At 35.3% G+C, this 24,059-nt stretch overlaps 1 protein-coding gene across 3 annotated transcripts; it reads left to right on the top strand.

The window, feature by feature from the left end:
• Window positions 1–667: 667 nt before the first annotated feature.
• LOC125241962 lies at window positions 668–22,223 on the top strand. Of its 3 annotated transcripts, XM_048150678.1 has the most exons (13): window positions 668–755; window positions 839–901; window positions 1,569–1,640; window positions 1,742–1,807; window positions 7,217–7,452; window positions 8,135–8,198; window positions 9,345–9,391; window positions 9,629–9,659; window positions 10,108–10,184; window positions 10,732–10,738; window positions 11,695–11,832; window positions 14,267–14,371; window positions 22,055–22,223. In XM_048150678.1, exons 1-13 carry the CDS (start codon window positions 720–722, stop codon window positions 22,085–22,087), a joined length of 975 nt encoding a protein of 324 aa, XP_048006635.1. In that variant the 5' UTR covers window positions 668–719; the 3' UTR covers window positions 22,088–22,223. The 3 variants fall into 3 exon arrangements, with proteins under 3 accessions (XP_048006635.1, XP_048006636.1, XP_048006637.1); XM_048150679.1 differs by lacking the exon at window positions 14,267–14,371; XM_048150680.1 differs by lacking the exons at window positions 11,695–11,832; window positions 14,267–14,371 and having other exon boundaries at window positions 669–755.
• Window positions 22,224–24,059: the final 1,836 nt, after the last annotated feature.

Raw genomic sequence — 24,059 nt, 5'->3', positions numbered from 1 at the left:
CCAAAGCAAGTTAAATAAAAAATAAGTTCAACAACTAAAACCCGACTATGTACTGTAAAATGTGCTCTAAAAAGTTTCAAATAACATAGAATTCTTTTATGGAATTACTAGCTTTTGCCCGCGGCTTCGCTCGCGTTAAAGAGACAAAAAGTAGCCCATGTCACTCTCCGTCCCTCCAACTATCTCGACCTAAAAAATCACCTCAATTCGTCGCTCCGTTTTGCCGTGAAAGACGGACAAACAAACAGACACACACACTTTCCCATTTATAAAATTCACAGATCTGTAATCTTTTCAATAAATAAATTTAATGTTATAATAATTTTGTAAATTTTATAAATACTTTCAGAGATTTAGAAGATAGCCGTGGTCGTATGCTATTTATGTACCTTAAAGTTTATACTTGTGGCATAACCACGGTTACCTTAATAGAAACGCTACGGCTGGAAAATATCAAATGACATTTCGTACATAAACTCATTGGTACGAGCCTGGGTACGAATCCCCGACCTCCCCAATTCCTTGTTGCACATTTGCACAATTGTTGATGGTCGATAGGTACCCTAACATCTAATATGAAGAATACTAGTTTACGCAATCAATTTCATGGACCTTCGACTTTGTAATCCACCCATAAAAAAATAATGAGAAAACTTGGATTGCTTCTTGAATTCGGGGCGTAAAAACAAATTGGCAGATGTAAGAGAAGGCGAACGAAAATGATAACGAACTCCAAAATTATTATATTCTTAAATGTAAGTGACATATATATATGCACTAAGGCTTAAGGTATAATATATAATATAAAATAATTAAACAAACAACTAGTGTATTTCAGATATTCGTGCAAATCTACGCAGATGAACTATTATTTCCTCTGTTTCATAAGGACGTCTCGAAGGTACATTTTAAAGTGACAACTAATTACTATATCACTCAACTTTATATTTTGGAAGGATTAGGTAATACTTAGGAAGCTGTAAATGTCTTAATACCTACCTACAGTTCTAAATCCGTGTAATTCGAGTTTGGTCCATCCTCGAAGTTTATTTTTCAGTTTTTATCTTGCAGGTAGCTCGAAATAGGTATGACCCGACAGACCATAATTATGTTCAATAAAGATTATTGGTGAAATCTCAAAAATCAAAAAGTAGCAGCAACCAAATGTTTATGAATTTAGGGCGCGACGTCCTGTTTCTAGTGTTAAAAGTGAAATCGTACAAGGTTGTAAAAGAATGGCCTCCTCCTTTAATTTCATATTTTTGGTATGATGATAGTGAACATATACAAATGCTAAGAATTACCAGTCCTTGCTACACCAAACCTTGTTAGTGTAATAATGGCAGTAGTGTTAGTGAAATTAATAGTGGGTTCCTTTTATATCTAATGGTTTCGTAATGAGTCTTGTGATGAAGCAAACACGAATTCAACTAATTTAGAACCAAATGAAAGTCTGAGGACGATTTCCAGCTTGCTTGGAATGAATTCCTAGAAATAGTTATCTTTGACTAATTCATCTGCCCCATACTGTAGTAAAACATCTAATTTATGACTATCCATTTTTGCAGCGATATGATCGAGCACGTAGTGTACATGCAGAGCCAATAGTATGGTATGATTTAAGAAACAAAAATTCAAAGGTGTGTATTGTTTACCAGAGACAGACAACATTCTACAATTACAATCTGGTAAAGTGTTTTCAGCATTTTATTAATGATACAGTGCTGTTTGCTTTTTTCAGTATTTCAAACTGGGTGTTGGAATGGATGAATCTGCGATGGGTTACTTTATTCATGTTGTTCCTAAGGTATGTGATACTGAATGTGAAGGTCTTCTTGTCGTTTTCCAAGAACTCGTGAAATAAATACTAGATTTGGCCAACCAAATGTAAAAACAGGCAGTTTGTGCTTGCACCAGTGCAACTCCTATTTTACTTTTAACATACCTAGCAGGATACGATAATCAATAATCCGTTGCTAAAAAGTTAACTTAGTGAATCGTTAAAGCTATATTATTTTGACGAATTTAACGTAAGTTAAAGTTAATCGATGATTCGTTCATTAATACATGATTAAATTAGAATTTTACTGTAGGTAAGATCTACAGTACTGGACAAAATTCTTCATACACCGACATAAAAAAATAAACTTTCTATCATAATTTCTCTACCCTTAAACTTAACATCACAGTTGTGTTGAAAACTTTTGGCTAATTTCATGGCGTACAACATACAGACAACAATATAATTATCAATGATTGTACAATTATTGTTTTACATGGGTATAAATATAAATATTAGTACTTTTGGCTCTGGACAAATTTGATCATACAGTAATTAAAATACGAATGAAATGCAATGTATTAGTGTGTATGGCTTTCATCTGCTTGTCTCGGAGGAACATTTTCAGGTACAAACTGAAGGTATTTATCTAACCCAAGCTTTTTCCTGTGTGCCTACTAAAGCATAGTTCATTTAGAAATGGTACGCGATCAAAGACATATAATTTTTAAATAAAATAGATAACAATATTTTTAATTAATTAATATGAAAGATCATTTATTCATTTAAGCATGTTACATAAATTTCAATTATTTACTTTTGTTATGTATAAAATTACGGACTCTTTTCGAAATAGTCTTCATCATCCTCTGAACAAGGCCACTGTCCACCTTTTTTGCCTGTATATTCCATGTAGACCGCAAAGAGTTGATGTCTTGGACTATTCTGCCTGTTTTATTTAATTTTCCTTTCATAATCGCCCAGTAGTTCTCTATGGGCCGAAACTGGGGACAGTTGGGTGGGTTCATCTCACGTGGTATGAAATCAATGTGATTTGCTGCATACCAGTTCAAAACCTTTTTGGAGTAATGGCAGCTAGCCAAATCGGGCCAGAATTTAACAGGACCATTGTGGTTTTGAATGAAAGGCAAAATTCGTTTTTGCAGACACTCTTTCACATAAACATCTGATGTCATTGTTGCCTTAGTGACGAAAACTTTGGTCTTAAGACCGCAACTACATATACCCTGCCAAATCATGTGTTTTTTTGCAAATTTCTCGAGTTTGTGAAACTTGTATTTTTCCTCAACATTCCCTCTAGCCGATGCCTTGTAAAACTTTGAACCTGGGAGTTGGTTAAAGTCGAGCTTTTCGTACGTCTCATCATCCATCAAGAGGCAGCCGTTGTATTTGGTGAGAATTTGGTCGTACAGCCGACGAGCTCGATTTTTAGCTGCTTCATTGAATACTTCCCGATTCGCCGGATTCCTGTTTTGCCGGATTCTTGTTTCGTCGGATTCTTATTTCGCCAGGTTTTTTTGATTAAGAAATACTATAGAAATATCGCGGCTTTACCTATCTATTAAAATAAAATGCAGACACTTCGTTACATTAATAAAAAATATCTGGGCGACCGAGCTTCGCTCGGTTTTATTTTAATAAATCATACAATAAATAAATATACAAGAATTGCTCGTTTAAAGGTATATTTATTTTATTTGTTATTCAATGTTACCTAATCAGATTACATTTAAGATAATTGGCATAACCTGTTTAAACATTCTACTACTGTTATTCTTCCCTCGACGTAGTCATTGACTATGGCCCTTTCTTGTCGATATCTTGACATGTTAATTCGACGCAACTGTGTAACATCGGGGCAATGTAGCTGCATTTTTCTTATAACAACATCTTGCTGCTGTGCTTCGGCTCTGAGTAACTGTATAAATTGAAAGAGGGATGGTTTTTTAGGGATCCTATGGTTTATTCTGTTATTCCATCCCTCGACGGCGTTGTTGGTTCTGAATTCTTCCTCACTAACGCAAAACAATGAGCTCGTAACTTTACGCATCCAGAAGTTGAGGAAGTAATTATGGAACTGGACTATTGGATTCAAGTTTGATAACGATTCCGAAATCTCCATATAAGCTACTAGAATATCTTCCTTGGGCAATAATGCCAGGCGTGTGCATAATTTGGTATACACTTTTCCTTCTTCAGTCCCTACCAGACCTAATTCCTTCGCCATTCTCCACAGAGCTTTCTTGAAGTGAAAATAACATCCGCTCACAATAACACCTGGATATTCCGCTTGCAAGCCATTTATTGTGGCGATTTCAAAATCGCATTTATATTTTTTTACATCGAGGGCAAATCTGTGCTTTAATATGGAAAATAATCTCTTATATGTTCTTTCTTCTTTATTGGGAAGGAGTGCATATATTATTGGCACAAAACACGTTTTTTCCGGTAACTTGCTTAAGTTTGCTAGTAATATATATAACTGCAAAAAAGGCGGTGGTGTAACTTTAAACGTACCATCTCCAAAATACTCCGTTTCTTTAGACATAACATCTAGAGCAGATGGCGAAGCAAATATCAATATTTTGTCACTACTACCGTCGTTGCAAATTAAAAAGCTCTCAGATAGCACATCCGGAACCACCACTTCCTCTAAAGTTTTAAAAGTACATTTTTCGACTCCAAGCGACTTATTGCGTGCATTATATAAGCATGTTTTATGTTTTTTCCAGCTGGGAATAAGAGAAAAATCGAATTCAGCATCACACTCTTCCACCAAACCTTGAAGAGTATTCTCATATATTGGCTTTACTGGACCCAAATTCTCGCATACCTTTCGCTTCAACACGTTTATGTGAACCTCGACTTCCCGTTTCATGAATTCTGGCTGACAGCTATGGTTGGATTCTCTGATTACTTTATCGTTTTTATCCAAAGTAATTGAAGTTGAGCACAAAAGCCTGTTCGAACACCGAAAATTTCTTGAACCACTTTTATTTTCTTTTTCGAAATTATATTTAAATCCTCCCCGTAGTAAAATACTCTTAGGACGCCTTTTACTATCGATAAATACTATCTTGTTAGTTTCGTCAGTTTCCATTTTCAATCAAAATTTGTATTGAATGCGTATAAGTTTATTTAACGTACCTATTTTGCTTCACCAAGACATTGAAAAGAAATGACATGAAAACAAATGAATATGAATCTTAGACAACGAGGTAAGTATTTAATTAGTGTCCAAGTGGCCAGTACTTCAGGTTGTAAACATGTACATTGGTCGCAAGAATCCAAATATCATTTACTTGAGGTTTTAAGTACAGAGTCTACGTGCTTTAACTTAACCTGGTTACGAATCTCCGGTTTCGTGCGAGGCCGAAGGGGTTAAGCATAAGATGAATAAATCGTTGCGAATTAAAAGACGCTTTTCTCCCATTACAACTTCATAAGCTTAAGAAGTTCTTATTCGCAACTAATTTCCGGTAATAAAAAAAGTTATCTTGATTCTCAACTGGTTGTTAACAAAAAATAAACATTCTTTATTTACACCTGGTTGCGAATCGCAGTTGAGAAAACGGCCGGAAGCAGATCAATTCATACAATAAGAAAATATAACCACATGTTTCCTTTACCTGGGTGATTTTATTGTATATTAATATTTCCGACGAAACAAGAATCTGACTAAACAAGAATCCGACGAAACAAGAATCCGGCAAAACAGGAATCTGGCGAATCGGGAAGTATTCGCTTCATTCTGTTTTATGGTTCGATTTGGCTGCTTGACGGCTCTATAGCTCTTATAGCCTGCTCGAAGGCGAATCCGTCTTACAGTACTCCGGTTTTTTTTTAATTTTCGAGATAAATCATAATCTGAGAGCTCTGGATTCTGTGCCACTGACCTTAAAACATTCTTCTCCAAAATTTTATCTGTAGTCCCAGATCGTCGGTTGATTTGAGGTTTCCTATCGAAGGACAGAGAATCCTTGTATTTTTTTATGACTCTACAAACAGTACTTTTGGGAAATTTTAACGATTTAGCGATCATCGACCCAGACCATGAGGGATTTTCCAAGTATTTGTTCACTATAGATTTTCGCCGTTCAGTTCAACTTCCATCATCGATAATTTACAAACGCAAAAAGTCAGACCAACCAAATTTCTAGCATTCAGTCTTTAATATATTGACAGCGAATTGTGATTGTCATTTTTTTGTTTTTCGAACGCTATTTTTTTTATTTTATGATAATCGCGTGCCAATTCTAAGTGAACTATGCTTTAAAGTAGGCAAAGTGGGTATAATTCAGAATAACATTTGATATTTTCTTTGTTTTTCCAAAAACTTCCTTAAATTTTGGCTAGGATTGATAACATGAGACTATGTCAGCCATTGAAGCTACTTAATCCTATGAATCACAACGAACGCATGAAATAGACATACTAGTATTTTCTTTCAGTCATCTTTTCATATATATTCAGACGGGCGATGGCTGAAAGATAATACCAGTATGTATATCTCATGCGTTTGTTATGATTAATAGGAATGAATAGCTTGAATGGCTAACATAGTCTCATGTAATCAATCCAAGCCAAAATTTAAGAAAGTTTTTGGAAAAATAAAGAAAATATCAAATTTCATTCTGAATTATACCCACTTTGCCTACTTCAGTAGACACACAGGAAAAAACTTGGGTTAGATAAATACTTTCAGTTTCTAACATAAAATGTTCCTCCGAGACAATCAGCGATATCTAAAGCAGATGACAGCCATAAACCTAGTAAAATCCTAGGTTTTGCCGTACTTTGGGCTTTTACAGTAGGTAGCAGTCAGAACGTATTCTTCGCAGCGCAGCTGGAGCCTGTCGTTCTGGATGAACGATCAACGGACTCGCAGAAATTATACGGAAGTTGACAAATCCGTTAACATTTTTTAAAGTTAACTTTAAAGTAAATAGTTCGTTACTCGAGATGTTAACTTCGCTTCGTTATTAAACGATGAACGAATTAACGACTTAATGACGAGCTATGTATTTAATAATATAATTTCAAACATATGGAATAACTAGCGACAAACTGTCACCATCAGCCAATTGTATTTAAAAACTTGATACGCGTTTAAGTATTAAAATACAAGAGGCTGATAGAAAAAACTACTGATTTCAATGGCGCTGGTATAGGCACCTACCTAAATATTTATCGTACTAGTTGACGACATTTGAAATTTCTAGTCTCCAATGTGTCCATGTAATGAGATAGTAAAGTAATAGTATGCAAAACTTGTGCCTACGCGAAATCTTGGGATTAGTTTTCAAAGCGTACCCCAGGCTCCCATGAACCGTGCCAAATGCCAGGATAACGCAGGGAGGATAATGAGTAAATAATAATATGTTATATTTTTTATGTTTTATTTAATATTTGCAGAACCAATTACATAACAGAAGATTTTTCGAATATAACCGATATGAAGGTAGTAGTGTGATAGGTGTCCCATCAAGCCAGTGGCATCTTCCCAACGCAGAACCAATCTTGCCTGGTCACACGCTTATAAGGCCAACGATAGGGATGCTGAAGTCAGCTGTGACGTTCCCTCATGTACCAATTGATATCAGATCTGGCGGAGCCGGCATTTACGGAAATCCAAGTAATTTAGGTATTCGGTGAGTGTCTTACTTGACTCATATCTTCATACTTAGCAGTATCACAAAATTGAAATAAATAATAGTTTGGACTAGTATCTATAATAAAATCCCCACACACTTAAAAACTGAAAAACTAGACTCAGTATTTATAAGCCGATTTAAATCTATACTGGTGGATAAATGTTACTACAAAATAGCAGATTTTTTTAGATGATGATACAATGTAATTTTATAGTACATCTGATCATACATATTATAAATAAGCAAACTGTATAATTATTAGTATTAGTTAGTACCTAAGTGACACATCTGTACTTTGCTACACCCTTATCGGGGTCCATGTATGTAATACATATGTATTGTATGTGGTATGCAAATAAATTCTCTATTCTATTCTCTATTCAACCTGTGCCGTCTCAGTGCTTAATCATAAAATGCAGGGTTCCCATACAAGACATAGCAATAGCCTCCCCATTATAATACCGTATACCGGGAAAATGTAAGGAGGACAAATACAGATTCAAATAAAACTACATAATATGTCAATTACTTATATATCTATTACAAAACATTTATACCTAAACCTATTTTCTTCTATGGTCAGTGCAGTGCTGTATGAGTGTACTGTGTACCTAAATTAAATTTGCTTCATGTAGCTCAAGTTTAGTCTCCATAAAATACTAAATTGTTGATTTTGCAGATATGGTGGCAGAAGTGGTAGAATACTTTACAGCAGCAATAGAAGAATGTTTTCAGACTCCAAGGTATTTTTTTTACTAGCCTGGTTTAGTGTCTCAACCCTGTCACGTGAGTAATCCTGCCAGCGTGGATAAAATGCGTCCAAGTCATTCCGGCATCTCTTTTTCGGTCTGCCTGAACCCCGGCCTGCACCCTCTACGGTGTTCCGTGGGTCCCATTCCGGACCATTCCGGACCGGTGGGGACCATTTTGGCCCACCGTTGATGGTGCATTCGGCAGACATATCCAGCCCAGTTCCACTTAAACGTAACGGTCTTGACACCTCCGTCTGCAACTCGAGTTCTGGAGCGCAGTGTGCGTAGCCGAATGCACAAACGCTCACGATACATAGTATATATTCTTTCGTGTCTCTATCTATCTCTACCGCTCTTGACTATTGGCGCGACAGAGCTAGACTACATTTCTGCGGCGTTTCGCATCGCATATAAATGCCATTCGACTACGAGGCCTGTTCCGTATTTCTGATTCAATACTAATTCGAATATTTTTTTATTTTATTTACAACAACGATACAACTACCATTACAGTTACCTAATACGATAGTGTAGCAATCTTAACCTAATTATATTTTACAATTATCCTAATTAGCATAACACATAACACAATACCAACAAAGTAGCTTTAGTGAAGTCATTCTCAGAGCAATGGAATCTATCCGGGTAGCAACTCGATTGAGCGTACGCAGGGCTCTCGTCCACGGCGCCTACCGCAGTAGGACGGTGCGCGCGCGCGGCTCGGCCAGCAGCAGCGGTCGGCGCCGGCGCCACACGTAATATTTAATTATTCTTATGCGAAAAAAAAATGGAAAATGAATTAACATGAAATACTTCATTACTTCTTGGTTTTAAACTAAGTCTGTCTTTTTATCCGGTATGTTATTTATTCCATGATTTTCATTAAATATCCCACTTATAACGATCATTTTAGAATCTATCAACTTTTAGGGCGGGTGCTGTTTTTGCGTGCGTCCCATTAGGTCAGCATTGATTCGGTACATACCCCTTAATATCTTACATAATTTTAGTGTCAAAAGTGTCTCTACGTGTTGGCTTCGGCTCGGCACGCCTTACAAAGAACCGGATTAGGGAGAAAGACATAAGTAAATGCTACTTATATTTAATTGGAATGCACTAACTTTATTACATTTTCAGGTGAATGCGAGGCCAACGGATTCGAGGTCAACGCATCCAAAATCCAAGTTATTATGTTTTTGTACTGTTTTAAAAGCGTAAATTTAAATATGCGAGTAAAATAATACATTAATTCCATTTTTAGCTATGAATGACAATAATAATAATAACATAACCAAAACGAACTGACCGAAGTGACGCAAAGCTAGAAAAAATATATTATGATTTATTTATTTTACTCATGTTGTCTTTAATTGTCATGTTGTCCTAGAAATGAACAGTGATTTTTATACATACTATTTCAGATATTATCTCGTACCGGTTACTTTAGACTCGGTAAATATGATTTTGTGTAAATCCAACGCTCACGGTCACGCTTTTATCTTACATAGTGTACCCTACTCTCTAAAAAGTTTAAAATAAAAAGTAAAATTAAAATTTTTTGAAAAAAACCCGCCCCATACCTGATTTAAAAAGAATTAAATATTTCTGTTTCTAATTTCAACTTAAATGTGCCTGTAACCAACATGAAATAGTCGTCCAGCTAAATTATTAATGTTACTAAAAAAACCGCAAAGTTTATTCAATGGCAGCCCCCGACGTCTGTTGTTGGAATTTTTATTAAGTTCATAGTTATTACTTGATGATTAACTCTTGTTTCACAATTTCTTCAAGTCAGGGTTTTAATTTTTTTTTCCGTTTTAAATGAGGTCTACGTCATGGCATTTTTCAAAATTTTTAATTTTGCTTTTTATAATTATTAATTATGAACATTTTTTCCTAGGTGAGGGACAGTGAAGCAAAGAAACTGATCATTGACACGTTGAGCAAAATACGTTTTGAAAGAAACTATCAGCACAGGTAAATATAATGCATAGATTAGGACAGTAAAGTGAAAACAGTATCGCTGTCAGCATCGTCCCATACTATATATTATATATTTTTATATTTAATATTATAAATGGGAAAGTGTGTGTCTGTTTGTTTGTCCGTCTTTCACAGAGCGACTAATTAAGGTGATTTTTAAAGTGGAGATATTTGAAGGGATGGAGAGTGACATAGACTACTTTTTGTCTCTTTCTAACCTCTTACTAAATAAAAAATCAAAGACATTCATTTATTTTAATAATAACTTGTCTGTGTGTTTATTTCTGTCTGTGTATGTGCACTAAAAAGTTTTATGTATAGGTAAATTGCCTACCTACGTGTTATTTACTCATACTCAAATATTATTTTTAATTTCAATGTTACTGTTGTTATTTTCAACTTGATATACCGCGGCGGTGCAACCATAAGTGATCACTCGTTATTTTGACAGTAATAATATTAACTTCAATTTCAATATTCGTTCGCAAAAAAACATATACTTAGGTACGTGTTTAGTAAAACCGAGTTTTATATTTTTCAGGTCTAAGGTATGGGTAAAAAAAAACTACTGACAAAGCTAGAACACTGATGTGAGAGTTATCATCATCAAATCAGCAAGCGACGGGAACAATTGTATATGGCTGGCTAGGTGCACGTCTCAATATTAAGTTGTATATATTAACAAAAAAATAAGTACAGCCCACAGAACTTTGTTTAGATAGAAGAAACAAGTAATCTATTTGTTCTAAATAAATTGTGCGAATAAATATGTCGGCTCTTGATTATAATTATGATTAATTGAATATCACGTAAATGTTTTGATTGAACTTTAAAATTGATCATGGAATGGCAACTCAGTACTGAGTTCATTTGAAATAAATAAATAATCGTGGTACAAAAAGGGTAAACGATTAAATTATGATTATGAAAAATAACGTTTACGAAATAAAAGCCTTTTCACATTATCCGATCCGATATCGGATGTAGGACCTATATCCCATACATTTAAGCCGCCATCTTTGATTTTTGCCTTTGCAATCCTTCCGACATCCGATATCGGATCGGATAGTATGAAAACGCATTAATTCTGCAAATTACAAGCAACGAGGTAAAATAATATCTTCCATCCATCTTATAAGACATTTATCCTCTAAACCAAAAATAAATACCTTAACATGCCGTAATAAATGGTACATTTACCTTACTCATAGATCTAAAGGAACTTAGAGGGCCTAAAAGCTAATTTGTATCAGGTCTTGTCATAGTGGTAAATTCTTCTGTTTAGATAAATGGACTAATAGTCTCGTCAATTATGGTGGGGTACGCGGAAACCTGAAACTCAAGACGCATAACCCTATTAACGCTTAAGATTCCACTGCAAAACAGTTTTGTTAAAATTAACCTAAAGTTTCCTTGGGCTTCATTATTGATATGATATTAACTACTGTACCAAGTCTTCTTACTGTGGGCTTTTGTCAGATAAATACTGTGTTTATTATTTCAGAAATATTATTTACCACGGAATGGGTTAAAGAGAAATATTTATGAGAGTGACTACGATGGTACAACAATTAGTAAGAGAAGGACTCCGAAATTGTCGTTATCAAGAGAAAACAAAATGAAGCAGTTTTGGTTGACAAAAGTATAAACAATACGTATTTACTATTATCATCTATAGCATATGCCATTTCATCATAATTAAGAAAAATAAAGCTAGTACTAAATAGTAGATTAAGGAGATACTTGACAAAAATAACCCTACAAGAGCTAACAGAAGTATAGTTTTTGTCCTTAATCCTCTCACATTTTGATAAAAAATATTATAGTTGAAGACTCAATTTTCTTCCAGGTTAAAAGTACTATTTAGTTAACCAAAATGAAAAAAAAGATTGTATGATAAAGTTAAATAATTTTAGAGATTAGTCATAATTCATGAATTTGGTTTTTTTTTCTGCCGGCTGAACCACTGAGAATTTTTCAAAAAACCTTTGCACAATCGTACTATTAAGTAAAATCAGCTCCTAATCATAAAGGGCATTTTTTGTTCCCTTATCCTGCTACGGCCTTTCAAACGTAAATTTTGCCTTGCATAAAAAATTACATATCATTTACGTATGTGCAATAAATCAGTTTGTTTTTTGTATCAAAAGAAATAACGGGTGTTCTGCCTTTTTGCAGAACTATTTTTGGCCGAATTTCATTTGCCAACCAACATTTCGCCCAAGTTTCATTTTGACAAATAACGTTTAGCAACTTTTTCATTTGGCAGAATTATTGTAAAGCAGATTATTATAATCCATCTAAACGTTTGGCAGACTTATCATTTGTCAAATCTTTCACTTGGTCAAACAATTCTTCGACGAATAATGTTTCGCGATGAAACATTAGGCAATTTACAAATATTTTTTAACATCACCCATTCGGAAAAGTTACTTTCCTTCCATGTTAGGAGGGAGCAAAGTAGCACTCTTCTGTTTAAGGACTATGTTGCCAGTATAATCGTACAAAACAGAGGCCAGTTAGGTGTGACGACGAGCGAAGCGAGGAGGAGCGTGTTAGGTTGACCGTGAGCAGGCCGGAAAAAGCTTTTTAAATATAAATTAAACAATATTCTTGTAAAAAAGTAAGTACTATTTAAAAACAATATACACCGTGTTTCACTTAACACTAAAAACCTGAAAACCGTTTGTTCAGAATCGAGAGTAGAATCGATTGAGCTATATCTTGATGGGGGTAATATTTTTATTTAAATTAGTATTATTAGTTATTTTTTATGTGCCTATTCTATTGTATTCGTAATTACAACATTATTTTTTTTAAACAAAAAAGAAAATGTACACAAGCATATCATTAAAGTTTCGCCAAACTGTAAAACAGTTTGTTGGCGATGCGCTCCATCTTATCTAAAAATAGCAATCTACCTATTAGATTTGTTTATGTCGCATTGCTAGAGGTTGTTTACCTTATTTAGTATTTGGGGGTATTAATACTGGCTGGTTACTTGGACGAGTTTGACGTTGTTTGTCAATTAAATCTTAATGTTTATCCAAGAATCTTATATACAATGTTTATCATATCATAAGTCATAACAAATTGAACTCGTACCTAATTACAACCTTGTCATTTTGAATATTGGGTTTAAATTTGCTTACTGCGATTACCTGTCCAATTTGAAGTTTACTGTGACAAAGCTTTAAAGTCTTTTACAGTGACATCGTAGCTGTCTATTGGTAAACCTTATGTCGTTGCAGTAACGTACACAAATAAATAGTTTAATGGTTTATGATGGTAGTTAGCAATTATTTTATTGAGTGTAGAGCTAAAAGTCAAGTAGAGCTGTACAGAAAATTAAAAATTCAATTTAAAAGAAAGTAACCATCAGATTAAAAAATGAATACCTACTCTAGATTAGTTTAAAAAAATAAAAATCAGTTGGGGTGTCTGAGGTTTTGAGTGGTACCGGAAACACGTTGTATATCGTTTATTCAGTATAAGAGTAAGTTTACATTTTTCTGAGTTGGGACACTTGGAACCTCTTTTTAAGTAACAGTTACTTGTATTAAGAGGCATCGAAAATTGCATCCCTGTCAATAAATTTAGAAGTTCAGAGGAGACTCAGTATTTTTCGAAATACGCCATAGATTGTATTTTTGGTGTTCAATAAAACATTTCGTATACAATAAACAACTAGTTGTTTATTATGCCAAGTAAAACATTCGACAACATGGAAGTTAGGTTTTAAAAAAAGGCCAAACCTTAAGTTGGTAAATGTAAGGTTGGCAAATAAAGAAAACAATATGATAATTAGGGAAATTAACGTTCGGCGGAATAAAATTCAGCGAAACGTGAGTTGGGAAGTGATATTCTGCCATACAATTTTCGGCGATAAATAAGAGAACCCCATCGTACCTAACTTAAAAACGTAGGCAACGGATGTACCTTTCAAGCTTTACTTAGTTACACGTTGTAAAATTAATCGGTAGTAAGATTCTGCGTAATACAACATTTTTACTAAGTTTACCTATCCTATAATGTTTCATTAAATTACCAAACAATCATTATTTACTTTGTTTTAGCATATGTTTGACCACATAAAAATAAACTCAAATAAGCCAGAATTATCGGATTTAATACCACCGGATAGAAATAAAGTTAACCGAAACTGGTGGTATTTCAATCAGGTTAAAGTATGATTTGTTTTATTCCGTTCCACATGTAATGGTACAACGATATCCTTCTTATTCTTCTTTATTTCTTTCATTGAGTCTACGTGTACTGTATACGTGTACTCTACGATTTGTAAGTGGGAGCGAGAAATAGTTATTCTTTTCTCGCTCCCACTTACAAATCCGGTAAACTATTATCAAAATTGAACGAAACTCCCCAATCTATATCATATGACAATGGGAAAGCGAGGAAAATCAGGAGCCGACATAGTGTGGTCACCCTACTTGATACATTTGTATGAGAAAAGTTATATCTGAATATCTTTAAAACCAGACAACGAATATAAAATATTAGATGGTGGATATTTAGTAAAAAAAATTACTAAATGTTGAAGTACTTTCGAGTGTCTGTGGTGCTATAAATCTTAAGATATTTACATTTTTAACTGTCTCAAAACGTGTGGACTGAGTGAGCACTTACAAAAATTTATTATAAAAAAACCTGACACGTTAGTGGTTCGTTTTGTATTTTACAAATTCCCATTTCACTTTTACTAAACTATACACATATAATAGCGGTCTAAATCTTGTTTTTCATCAAAATTCGGCTTTTCAAAAGTGTGAGGATTGAGTGAGCATAAGAAACTATTTGTAAAAAATTAAATACGTCACTAGGTAATCTAAAATTTATAGAGGTAGGTTGGCATATTTTTTACTAAATGTTAGTATATCATACTCATACAACAAATAAGCACTTTGAATACAATTTACCTACACGGTTTCTTGCTTTGTTTTGTGTAGTTGTTTAAGTTTAGGACCAACTTCATTTACTTCGGTCAAGAGATGTAAGCCATAGTTCTTCGCTGTAAGTAGTTTGAGAATATTGTTCGGTCGTCTCTTTAATCTAATTCGTTAGTTATTTATAGAAACATAGGATTCGTAACATTACGCCATCGAACTGGGCAACCGACAAATCCTTTTACGACGAGAGTCCGTCCTGAGTAACAATGCAATAAGGCATACTAAAATGCTATTGTACTAAATAACATATCCTTTAAGTCATTTTGCCAAACTATCCACAAAATATCGTATATATTTGGGAGTCAGATTTCCGGTACGAGTTTGTTGTCTTTGTAATTAACCTCTTCAAGGATTGTCTGTAACCTTGGTCTAGATAACGTTAGTAATAATGCATGATTGAGTATTCTAACCGTTGGTCGATTAACGGCAGTTTGAGGTCAATTTGTAGTACATATATGTATATATCGTACTTAGAAAACTTTCCGAGCTGTAGCTTTTTATTTCTAAATGAATTGGTTCAGAAGTCTCTACTGGGTCGATTGTTACAGAAGTAATACGTTTGTCAGTTCGGTATACTGAACAACATATACTGGAACATTATCCGCCATTAGTCCGACTGGATGTTTCAGCCGGACAGCTATAAGTTTGCTGAAATACAGACGAATATCCAGGTTTCACAGAGTAATGAGCCTAGTACAAGAATTTTCCTTTGCGGTAAGTTATTTTGTAGCTAATAGTCAACATTTGCTAAGTACCTGAGTGGTTCTTCTGCATTTCTAAAGTCCGTATCAAGACCCAAGACCATGCGTCAATTATTGACGCCCGTGAGTTGATGAGACTAGAGCTCTAATTATTCATTTAAAAGAATCTGCACTCTAGGAATAGCGTAAAACAGTGGCATAAATTAATGGATTTTCTTTTTCCCATTGGTATCTCTTCGCCGCCCCCTCTCCCTTTCTGATTGGGCAAGAAGGGCTTTGTAATATAAAGTGGTTTTTCATTCTGTTTAGCATCACTATTATGTATATTTCTTAATTCGCTTAGTATCTGACAACAAAGTGCTAGTTAATTGCTACCGAAGCTCCACCCACACGTTTTTAGATGTGGAAGTGGATTTTCACAACGTCAAACCTGCTAATAAACCTCTATCATGACGAGCATTCTAAAAGTTGACATGACAAATTAGGTTGGCAATAACGGCGTTGCTTTACAGTAATTGGATCACACATTCGTCATCATTATGGCCGTTCAGATATTCACGAGTGAGATAAATTTGGACATTCCTCACAATCATTCATCTGTTGGTCAGGTGACCACGCTGATTATGTATTAGCTAATTAGGCAATTGAGACGACGCCGATGTCGTTCACTTTACCTGTATAAAACGACCCCACTTATGAGAACCCATCACGTGATGATTATTGTCTAATAAGACAATGACTAAACTGTGTAATTGTGTATGTCTCAGGTTAACACGTACGCTGTGGTTCTGATTCGAAAGACCTTCTACGAAGAACATATGTTTAGAAATACCTTATACAAAGTATGTTTAGTTAAGAGTTGTGCTAATTACCGCAAAGTAGATGTTAAAGCGACATAATCTCATTGAGATTCGAGTACAAATACAACATTTTGCCTCGCGATCATAACGCTCGTCTCATGACACGAAAGGTGAATTAGTGCATAGCATGTAATAACCCAATGGGTTCTCACAGGATGTCGTAAATCATCGCATAGGGCAACGAAATCCAAATTTCAAGTCGCTGCAAAGTTTAATCTTTTACGGGGCGACGCTTGTCAATTTATATGACAGTGTACTTTTTCGCACAGCACAACTTTACTCATGTTGTCTCTAATGACGAATCATGTCTGCACAATGAATGATCTCCTTTGTCATATCACGAGGCGATACCCTACCGGATCGTGGGCCCTATCTTTTCATAGGCCAGGTTGTCTAATGGGACCTCATCTGTCGTTTCAAAACATCTCTTGTGTCCTGTCACCTCACGAGGCGAAGCTATGACTTTTCAAGGGACGAACCTATGTCGTCTCACGGGACGTCGCTCTGTCTCGTCTTACGTGAGCGTGGCATTTGTCCCTTATATTCTTTATGACGGTGCATAGGATTACACTGCGTCCCATCGCTGTCAATTTTCTTCATCGTCTCCATGCCACCACACAGGAACAACCCTGTCGTCTTGTGGGACAATGCAATGTCGTCTCATTGGACGACGCCTGTCATGTCACCGCACGACGCCATGTCGTCTAACAGGACGACATCTGTCGTCTCACGGGACTACGCTATGTCATCTCACTGGACGACGTCATGTCGTCTCACGGGACGACGCCTGTCGTCTCACGGGACGACGTCTTTCGTCTCACGGGACGACGTCTGTTGTCTCACGGGACGACATCTGTCGTCTCACAGGATGACGTCTGTCGTCTCACAGGACAACGTCTATCGTCTTACGGGACGACATCTTTCGTCTCACGGGACGACGTCTGTCGTCTCACAGGACGACGTCTGTCGTCTCATGGGACGACGTCTGTCGTCTCACGCGACGACGTCTGTCGTCTCACGGGACGACGCCTTGTCAGTCTCACGTGAGTGAGTCATATGTATCCGCGTATTTATGACGGTGCCTACAGGAGGTCACTGCGTCTCGTCGCTGGGCCAAAGGCACCGAGCGGAATATCACGAAGTTAGAAGTAATCATAATCTTTTCGATGTTTTAAATTTTTCGAACTTTTTAAGACTTGCTTTTGTAAACGTGTTGCTCGGCCGAGTTACAAAAGCGTACTGAGGAAAAAGCAGCCGAGCGCTGGTAACAGGGCGACACTAGTACTTGACTGGCGCGCTAGATGGCGCTACTAGTCGAGGAATTCACTCGATTAGGGCCGAGTTATGAAGGTGTTAATCTCATTAGTGGTTCAAGCGAAGGCACGGACACCTAAATATAAATATTATATGTTAAATGAATACATTCACTGTTTTTATTGGTGGTTTGTGAGAACTGAGTGAGCACATGTTAATGACTGTATCTTTTGATTTATCTTTTTACAAATTCAGAGATTCGTTTTACAATTGTTTTAGAACTTTTACTAAATGATGAGCATATTTTTTTTTATTTTTGGAAGGTGCTCACTCAATCCACACGCACACCTAGTTTTTGTGTAAAAAAAATAAAATCGAAATAATTATAATTTTTCTTCGGTATTTTTTTTTACTTATTTTACATATATTGTACAGTTATTAGAGATGATTAAATGACAATAATTACATTTTCACTATTTCGTAAAAAAAAATGCTGTTTAAACCTTTCACATTTTTTTTACAGGTTAGAGACCGCTCCAATTTTTTCACTAATAATACAGTGACCAGCGTCCTATACTTGTATTTTTTTTTTAAATTTTAGCTGAGGAAGAACATGGAGAAATGTTAACATCAAATTCTGCGGCAAAACCGCTATAGGATAATAATGCAAGGCATATGATAAAAAGGCCTAGGAAAGAAGTCGAGTGTAAACGGGTTTTGTGTGTAGTTTAATTTTAATTGAATGTTCCGTTTGGCTTGTATCTGGACCTGAAAAAAAAGCTTATGAACCCCATTTACAGGACATATACGCCTTGCCTTATAAATAAAAAAAGATGAAATATTAATATGTTGAAAATATTGACGTTATTTGATTTAATATCTAACACATTATTCATTGTTATTACGGAAAATACCAATGTTCATGATATTGATACTTATTCCCATATGAAATTACGTGACAACGAGCACTAGACGGTCTTGTCTTATCGCAGGGCGACGGTCAACCCGCCGAGCCTTTGAAAAGAGTATTTTTTCACATAAGTTTAACATTTGTTTCTAAAGTATTATAACAGCTTTGTAAAATATAATATTTATCAGCTCATGGAACCATGCGGATCATTCCAGTCCCACTACTTTAATTAATCTAGTTTTATCCACTCAAACATTATTTCCAATAAAATATGCCGTTTCCTGGCCTAAATGCTTTTGCTTGCATACACTGCTCCAAAAATACCTTTGCTGTTAAGCCATGTAGGAATACGCGGGCCAAACTGAAAGTTCTTATTAAATCAAAAACTAAGCAAACTAGCAAGTTATTCGTTATAAAATAGTGTTCCTTCACATCAATACATCGCTACATCCGATGGACCCACTGAGAAAAGCACTTTGCCCACTCGTACTTAGGGGTAGTTTTTGGGTCTCTATCAAATTATGAGGTATCTAACGGGCACAATGCCTCCTGACTACAAAATGTCCATTGAGGATTTTGTGCACCTGACTCATACCGATGCCTAAGGCTGTCGGAATATGCTGGTAGGTCACTCTTTTGTCAGTCTCTAACTATCATATGCCGCACAAACTGATGTTATCTTCAGTCATCGTCTTAAAAGGCCGTCCCTCACGCTGATCATCGGTGAAATAAGTGCGACCACGTTTAATTTTATTAAACCATTTGTAAACAGTGGCACGAGATGGGGCTTCATTATGAAAAGCCAAACGAAGTCTATTATAACTCTTTTGTTGACTTAAATGACATCGAAAATCATAGAAAATACTGACGTGAAACATACAATTTAGATTTTGCAGCCAAATCATGAAACAAATAATAAATTAATGAAATGCACACACAATAATATTGGCAAAGAGTTATATTTTCCAAATGTTAACGTAATTTTTAATTATATTCTTTACACTTGTAAAGCGCTAGTTTTAAAAACTATCAGTGTCGCCCTCGCAATTAGGCTAATGTACTCAAGAAATCGTCTTATAATATACCTGCTCCACGCATGATACCCATGTCTAGCCATATTGACATATGTATTTTATCAAAAGTACTTATACTATTTATGCAAACGCAATTAGAAGCCTATATATATCTATAACCTAACCACAAAATTTAAATTTTCATCGACACACACACACACACACACACACACACACACACACACACACACACACACACACACACACACACACACACACACACACACACACACACACACACACACACACACACACACACACACACACACATATTTTGACTTGATATCCGAAGCTGACAGTTCAAGTGATTAATTGATTTCTACTATATTAAGCATATGAAGCATCATTGCTGCAGTGTTGGATTGTTCTCCAAATACTGGAAGCAAAGCTAATGTAAAATACCCTATAATGGACGGTGATGCCATTATAAACAAAAAAACACAAATCCTTAAAAATAAGTATCTAAAATTAGTTTCTAAAAACTGACGGCAATGTACCATAAACTAGAGTTGTAGAGCTGTTTAATTTTGAAGTTTCAATTAATTCGGTTATTTCTGAAGGATTTGGCGGCGAGGTAAAATTCACCAGTTTACTGAAAAAAATATCAAGACTAATTCTTAGTAATGTTGCTAAGAGAGTTGAGTTCATGTATAAAATAATAAAAAAATAATACTCGGTGTAAACTTGAATGAGTTTTACTTACTGCATTAAGCATGAGACAAGGTATAAAACATACCTACTAGTTTGTTGCTCCAAAGATATAAAGAAATAGCGTTATTTTGCGAGTGTCCATTACTGGAACCGGAAAACTGCGTACCTCCTATGATGGACAAGGAACAATTTACAAAACCAAAATTTACAAGAAACAATCCTATGTTAAAATAACCCAAACTAATTTTATTTATGGCAATGGCATAAATAAAATTGACTCATTGAGTATCAGTTGGCTTTAAAAGTAAAATTTTAAACTTATTTCACTGTCCATAATGGCGGATCTATTACTGGAGAACTGCCGTCCATGATTGGAGAAAAATCACCTAGTTTTAATTTGTTAACTATGAAGAAAGCAATATTTTATTCTACAATACTCTTGAAATGTAAAAGAAAGATAGGGCATTCAAGATTTAAGACGCTTAGCGGTATAATTTTTACATTTATCAGTGAAATATCAAAAACAGGCGATTTTTTTTCTTAAACTGTCCATGATTGGGTCCGTTACCTTATAAGTGATGGCTTTTTTTCTCAGGTGACTCGATCGTGATGTGCTGCACATGGCTTACTTACATTATTTCAAACTTGTTGTTTCTAGCCGATATTGTTTACCAAAAGTCTTGATGTTTGATTAGGTAAAAAAAGCCTTTTCTCTCTATAAAAACCGGCCAAGAGCGTGTCGGCCCACGCTCAGTGTAGGGTTCCGTAGTTTTACGTATTTTTCTCAAAAACTACTGAACCTATCAAGTTCAAAATAATTTTTCTGGAAAGTCTTTATAAAGTTCTACTTTGTGATTTTCTTCATATTTTTTAAAGATATGGTTCAAAAGTTAGAGGGGGGGGACGCACTTTTTTTCCTTTAGGAGCGATTATTTCCGAAAATATTAATATTATCAGAAAACGATCTTAGTAAACCCTTATTCATTTTCTAGTGCTAACGGTCACTGAGATTATCCGCGGACGGACGGACGGACAGACAGACATGGCGAAACTATAAGGGTTCCTAGTGGACTACGGAACCCTAAAAACATTGTCATTGTCATATATTAAAGTTTTTTTTATACTACGTCAGTGGCAAACAAGTATACGGTCCGCCTGATGGAAAGCGGTTACCGGAACCTATGGACGCCTGCAACTCAAGGAGTGTCACATGCGCGTTGCCAACCCATTAGAAACTTGTACACTCCCTTTTATATTAAAGTTTTGTTTGAAATGTCATACGAAATTGTCAAACGGTTAAAAGCGACAAGGTACAGAAATCATCACTTCTTTATGCCGGTGACTGTACTACCTAGTTTAGTTTTAACATATTCGGGTGATTTCAACTTCAAATATGAAATTAATTTTTATCTAGGTTACTAACCAGACTTTTTCATATATTGTTTCAGGATGATCTTAGCCAACTTCAAGCCGCAGTTTGATCACCTGATAAAGCATATCAATTTATCAGCTATATTGTACGTAGATATCAAGTTTCTATGAAGAGCTGTAAATAATTATACTTATTAGACGAAAATATAATAGTTTGCATAATATACTGTTTTTTAGTGTGCATTATCTATTGATATTACTCTTGGAGCGTTTCCACATTATCCGATCCGATATCGGATGTATGTAGGAATAAGGATGTCAAAGGCAAAAATTAAGATGTCGCCTTTTATATGTATACATACAGTGTGTTACCACCACCCGGGCATTTATAACAACCAATAATAATACAGTCAATTAGCAATAGTTTGCGCATCTCAACAAATCATAGTTATTTAAATTAACTAAAAAAAATAATCCGAAATCCCAACCCAACATTCAATGTAACGCTTGCACTTCTTAATTATCATTACTCAAATCGCTCATACTTATGAGCTGTCATTGCCCTTACTTGACAAGTGTGTGTGCTGTACATTGCTGGCATTATTTTTTTTGTTAGAAAGTTTATAAAGTCAAAAATTTTAATTATTAATTCAATTAATGTAAGATTAAGTTCTTTTCAAAAAGCCAACTTGTTGTTAACACACTGTATATGAAAACTAATACATATAATAACAATGCATATAAAGGAAAAAAAATCTGTATGTACAAAAACTGATATTTACAAACAGGGCAAAAATAGCTAAAAGAAATAAACACAATTTAAGGAATATTTAGTAATTCATCTTTTTCTTTATTTTATTCGGGATCAGATATTTCAGAGCCAGTATTTGGTTCAGCTGATAATAGCATACCTACTAATTGATCTTAGAAATATAATTTTGCTAGTATGCCTTTCCTTATCTTTTTTATGCTCAATAACAGCCGATGGAAAACATCAAGGTTGCGCTGTTCCCTCAAAAAAATTCTGGCATAGTTCTGCCGATATAAGCGTAAACGCTTATTTCTTTCTTTTGCTGCCTCTTACGACAACTGTGCAACAGGTAATGCATATAGTGATTTATTCGTGTTTCTTATGATTTCATACTGTCGTTTGATTAAATCTGCTTAAATGAGCATTAATGTCTTGGAGATCTTCCAGAGTCTCGATACCAGTTTTATCCCACCATGTAAGCTTTTATATGACGTCTTCCAGTACCGCCGTAAAAAGCTTGGGTGAAATGGTATCTCCTTGCCCCCTTGCCTAAGAAGGGTATAGCTGAACATACGAGTAATAATCACAAATTATTTTCTCAAAGATGGGAAGTAATCTCGGGGCATCCAAATTTCGCATAATGATGACTGGGATGCCTAGTTTTATTTGAAGCTTGTTTGAGGGTACACCTGACAGTTCCAGCGAATTTAGAAACACGGGATATGATGTGCTCTGTTCTGTATCCGTAACTGAGTCTATTGATAAATACTCTGTTGTATCTCCTGGTACTTTACTTAATATATATATATATACCTACCTATTAAGTAGGTATGTCTGTTTTATTTTGTTGACAATATCATTTTTAGGTAAGTACTAAAATTGCTTTCGCATGGCAAAAAATATTGCGGAATGCTCAATACAAACTTCAACCCCCCATTTTAGAGAAGTGGGGGTTAGAAAGAGATAAAAAGTAGCCTGTGTCACTCTCCATTCCCCACTTAAAAGATCACGTCAAATCGTAAGATTTAATTAAATTAGCACTTGGACACTCACTTAAAACGGCATAAGTAAGTAATCCGTATTCAACTCTAAGGTGGTTTGGTTGTCACACTGCAGATACTTGAACGAACTCGCATGCAGAAGCAACGCACCAACGTCCGAGTTTTCTCCGTGTCTCCGCCCAAAACTGCGATGATGAAAAAAACATACTTGCAACATAAGTATATTAATGTTACCTACAAGACAACTTGTTGTCTTAGACAAGTCGCGGTTCCCGCACAATTTGCTGTAAATAGGGTCGTTGCCCGACATCTAGGCGATAAATGAGTAAA

The sequence above is a fragment of the Leguminivora glycinivorella genome, chromosome Z, assembly GCF_023078275.1.
Source record: "Leguminivora glycinivorella isolate SPB_JAAS2020 chromosome Z, LegGlyc_1.1, whole genome shotgun sequence".
Classification (NCBI taxonomy): Eukaryota; Metazoa; Arthropoda; class Insecta; order Lepidoptera; family Tortricidae; genus Leguminivora; species Leguminivora glycinivorella.
This window is presented reverse-complemented; position numbering and strand designations above follow the sequence as displayed.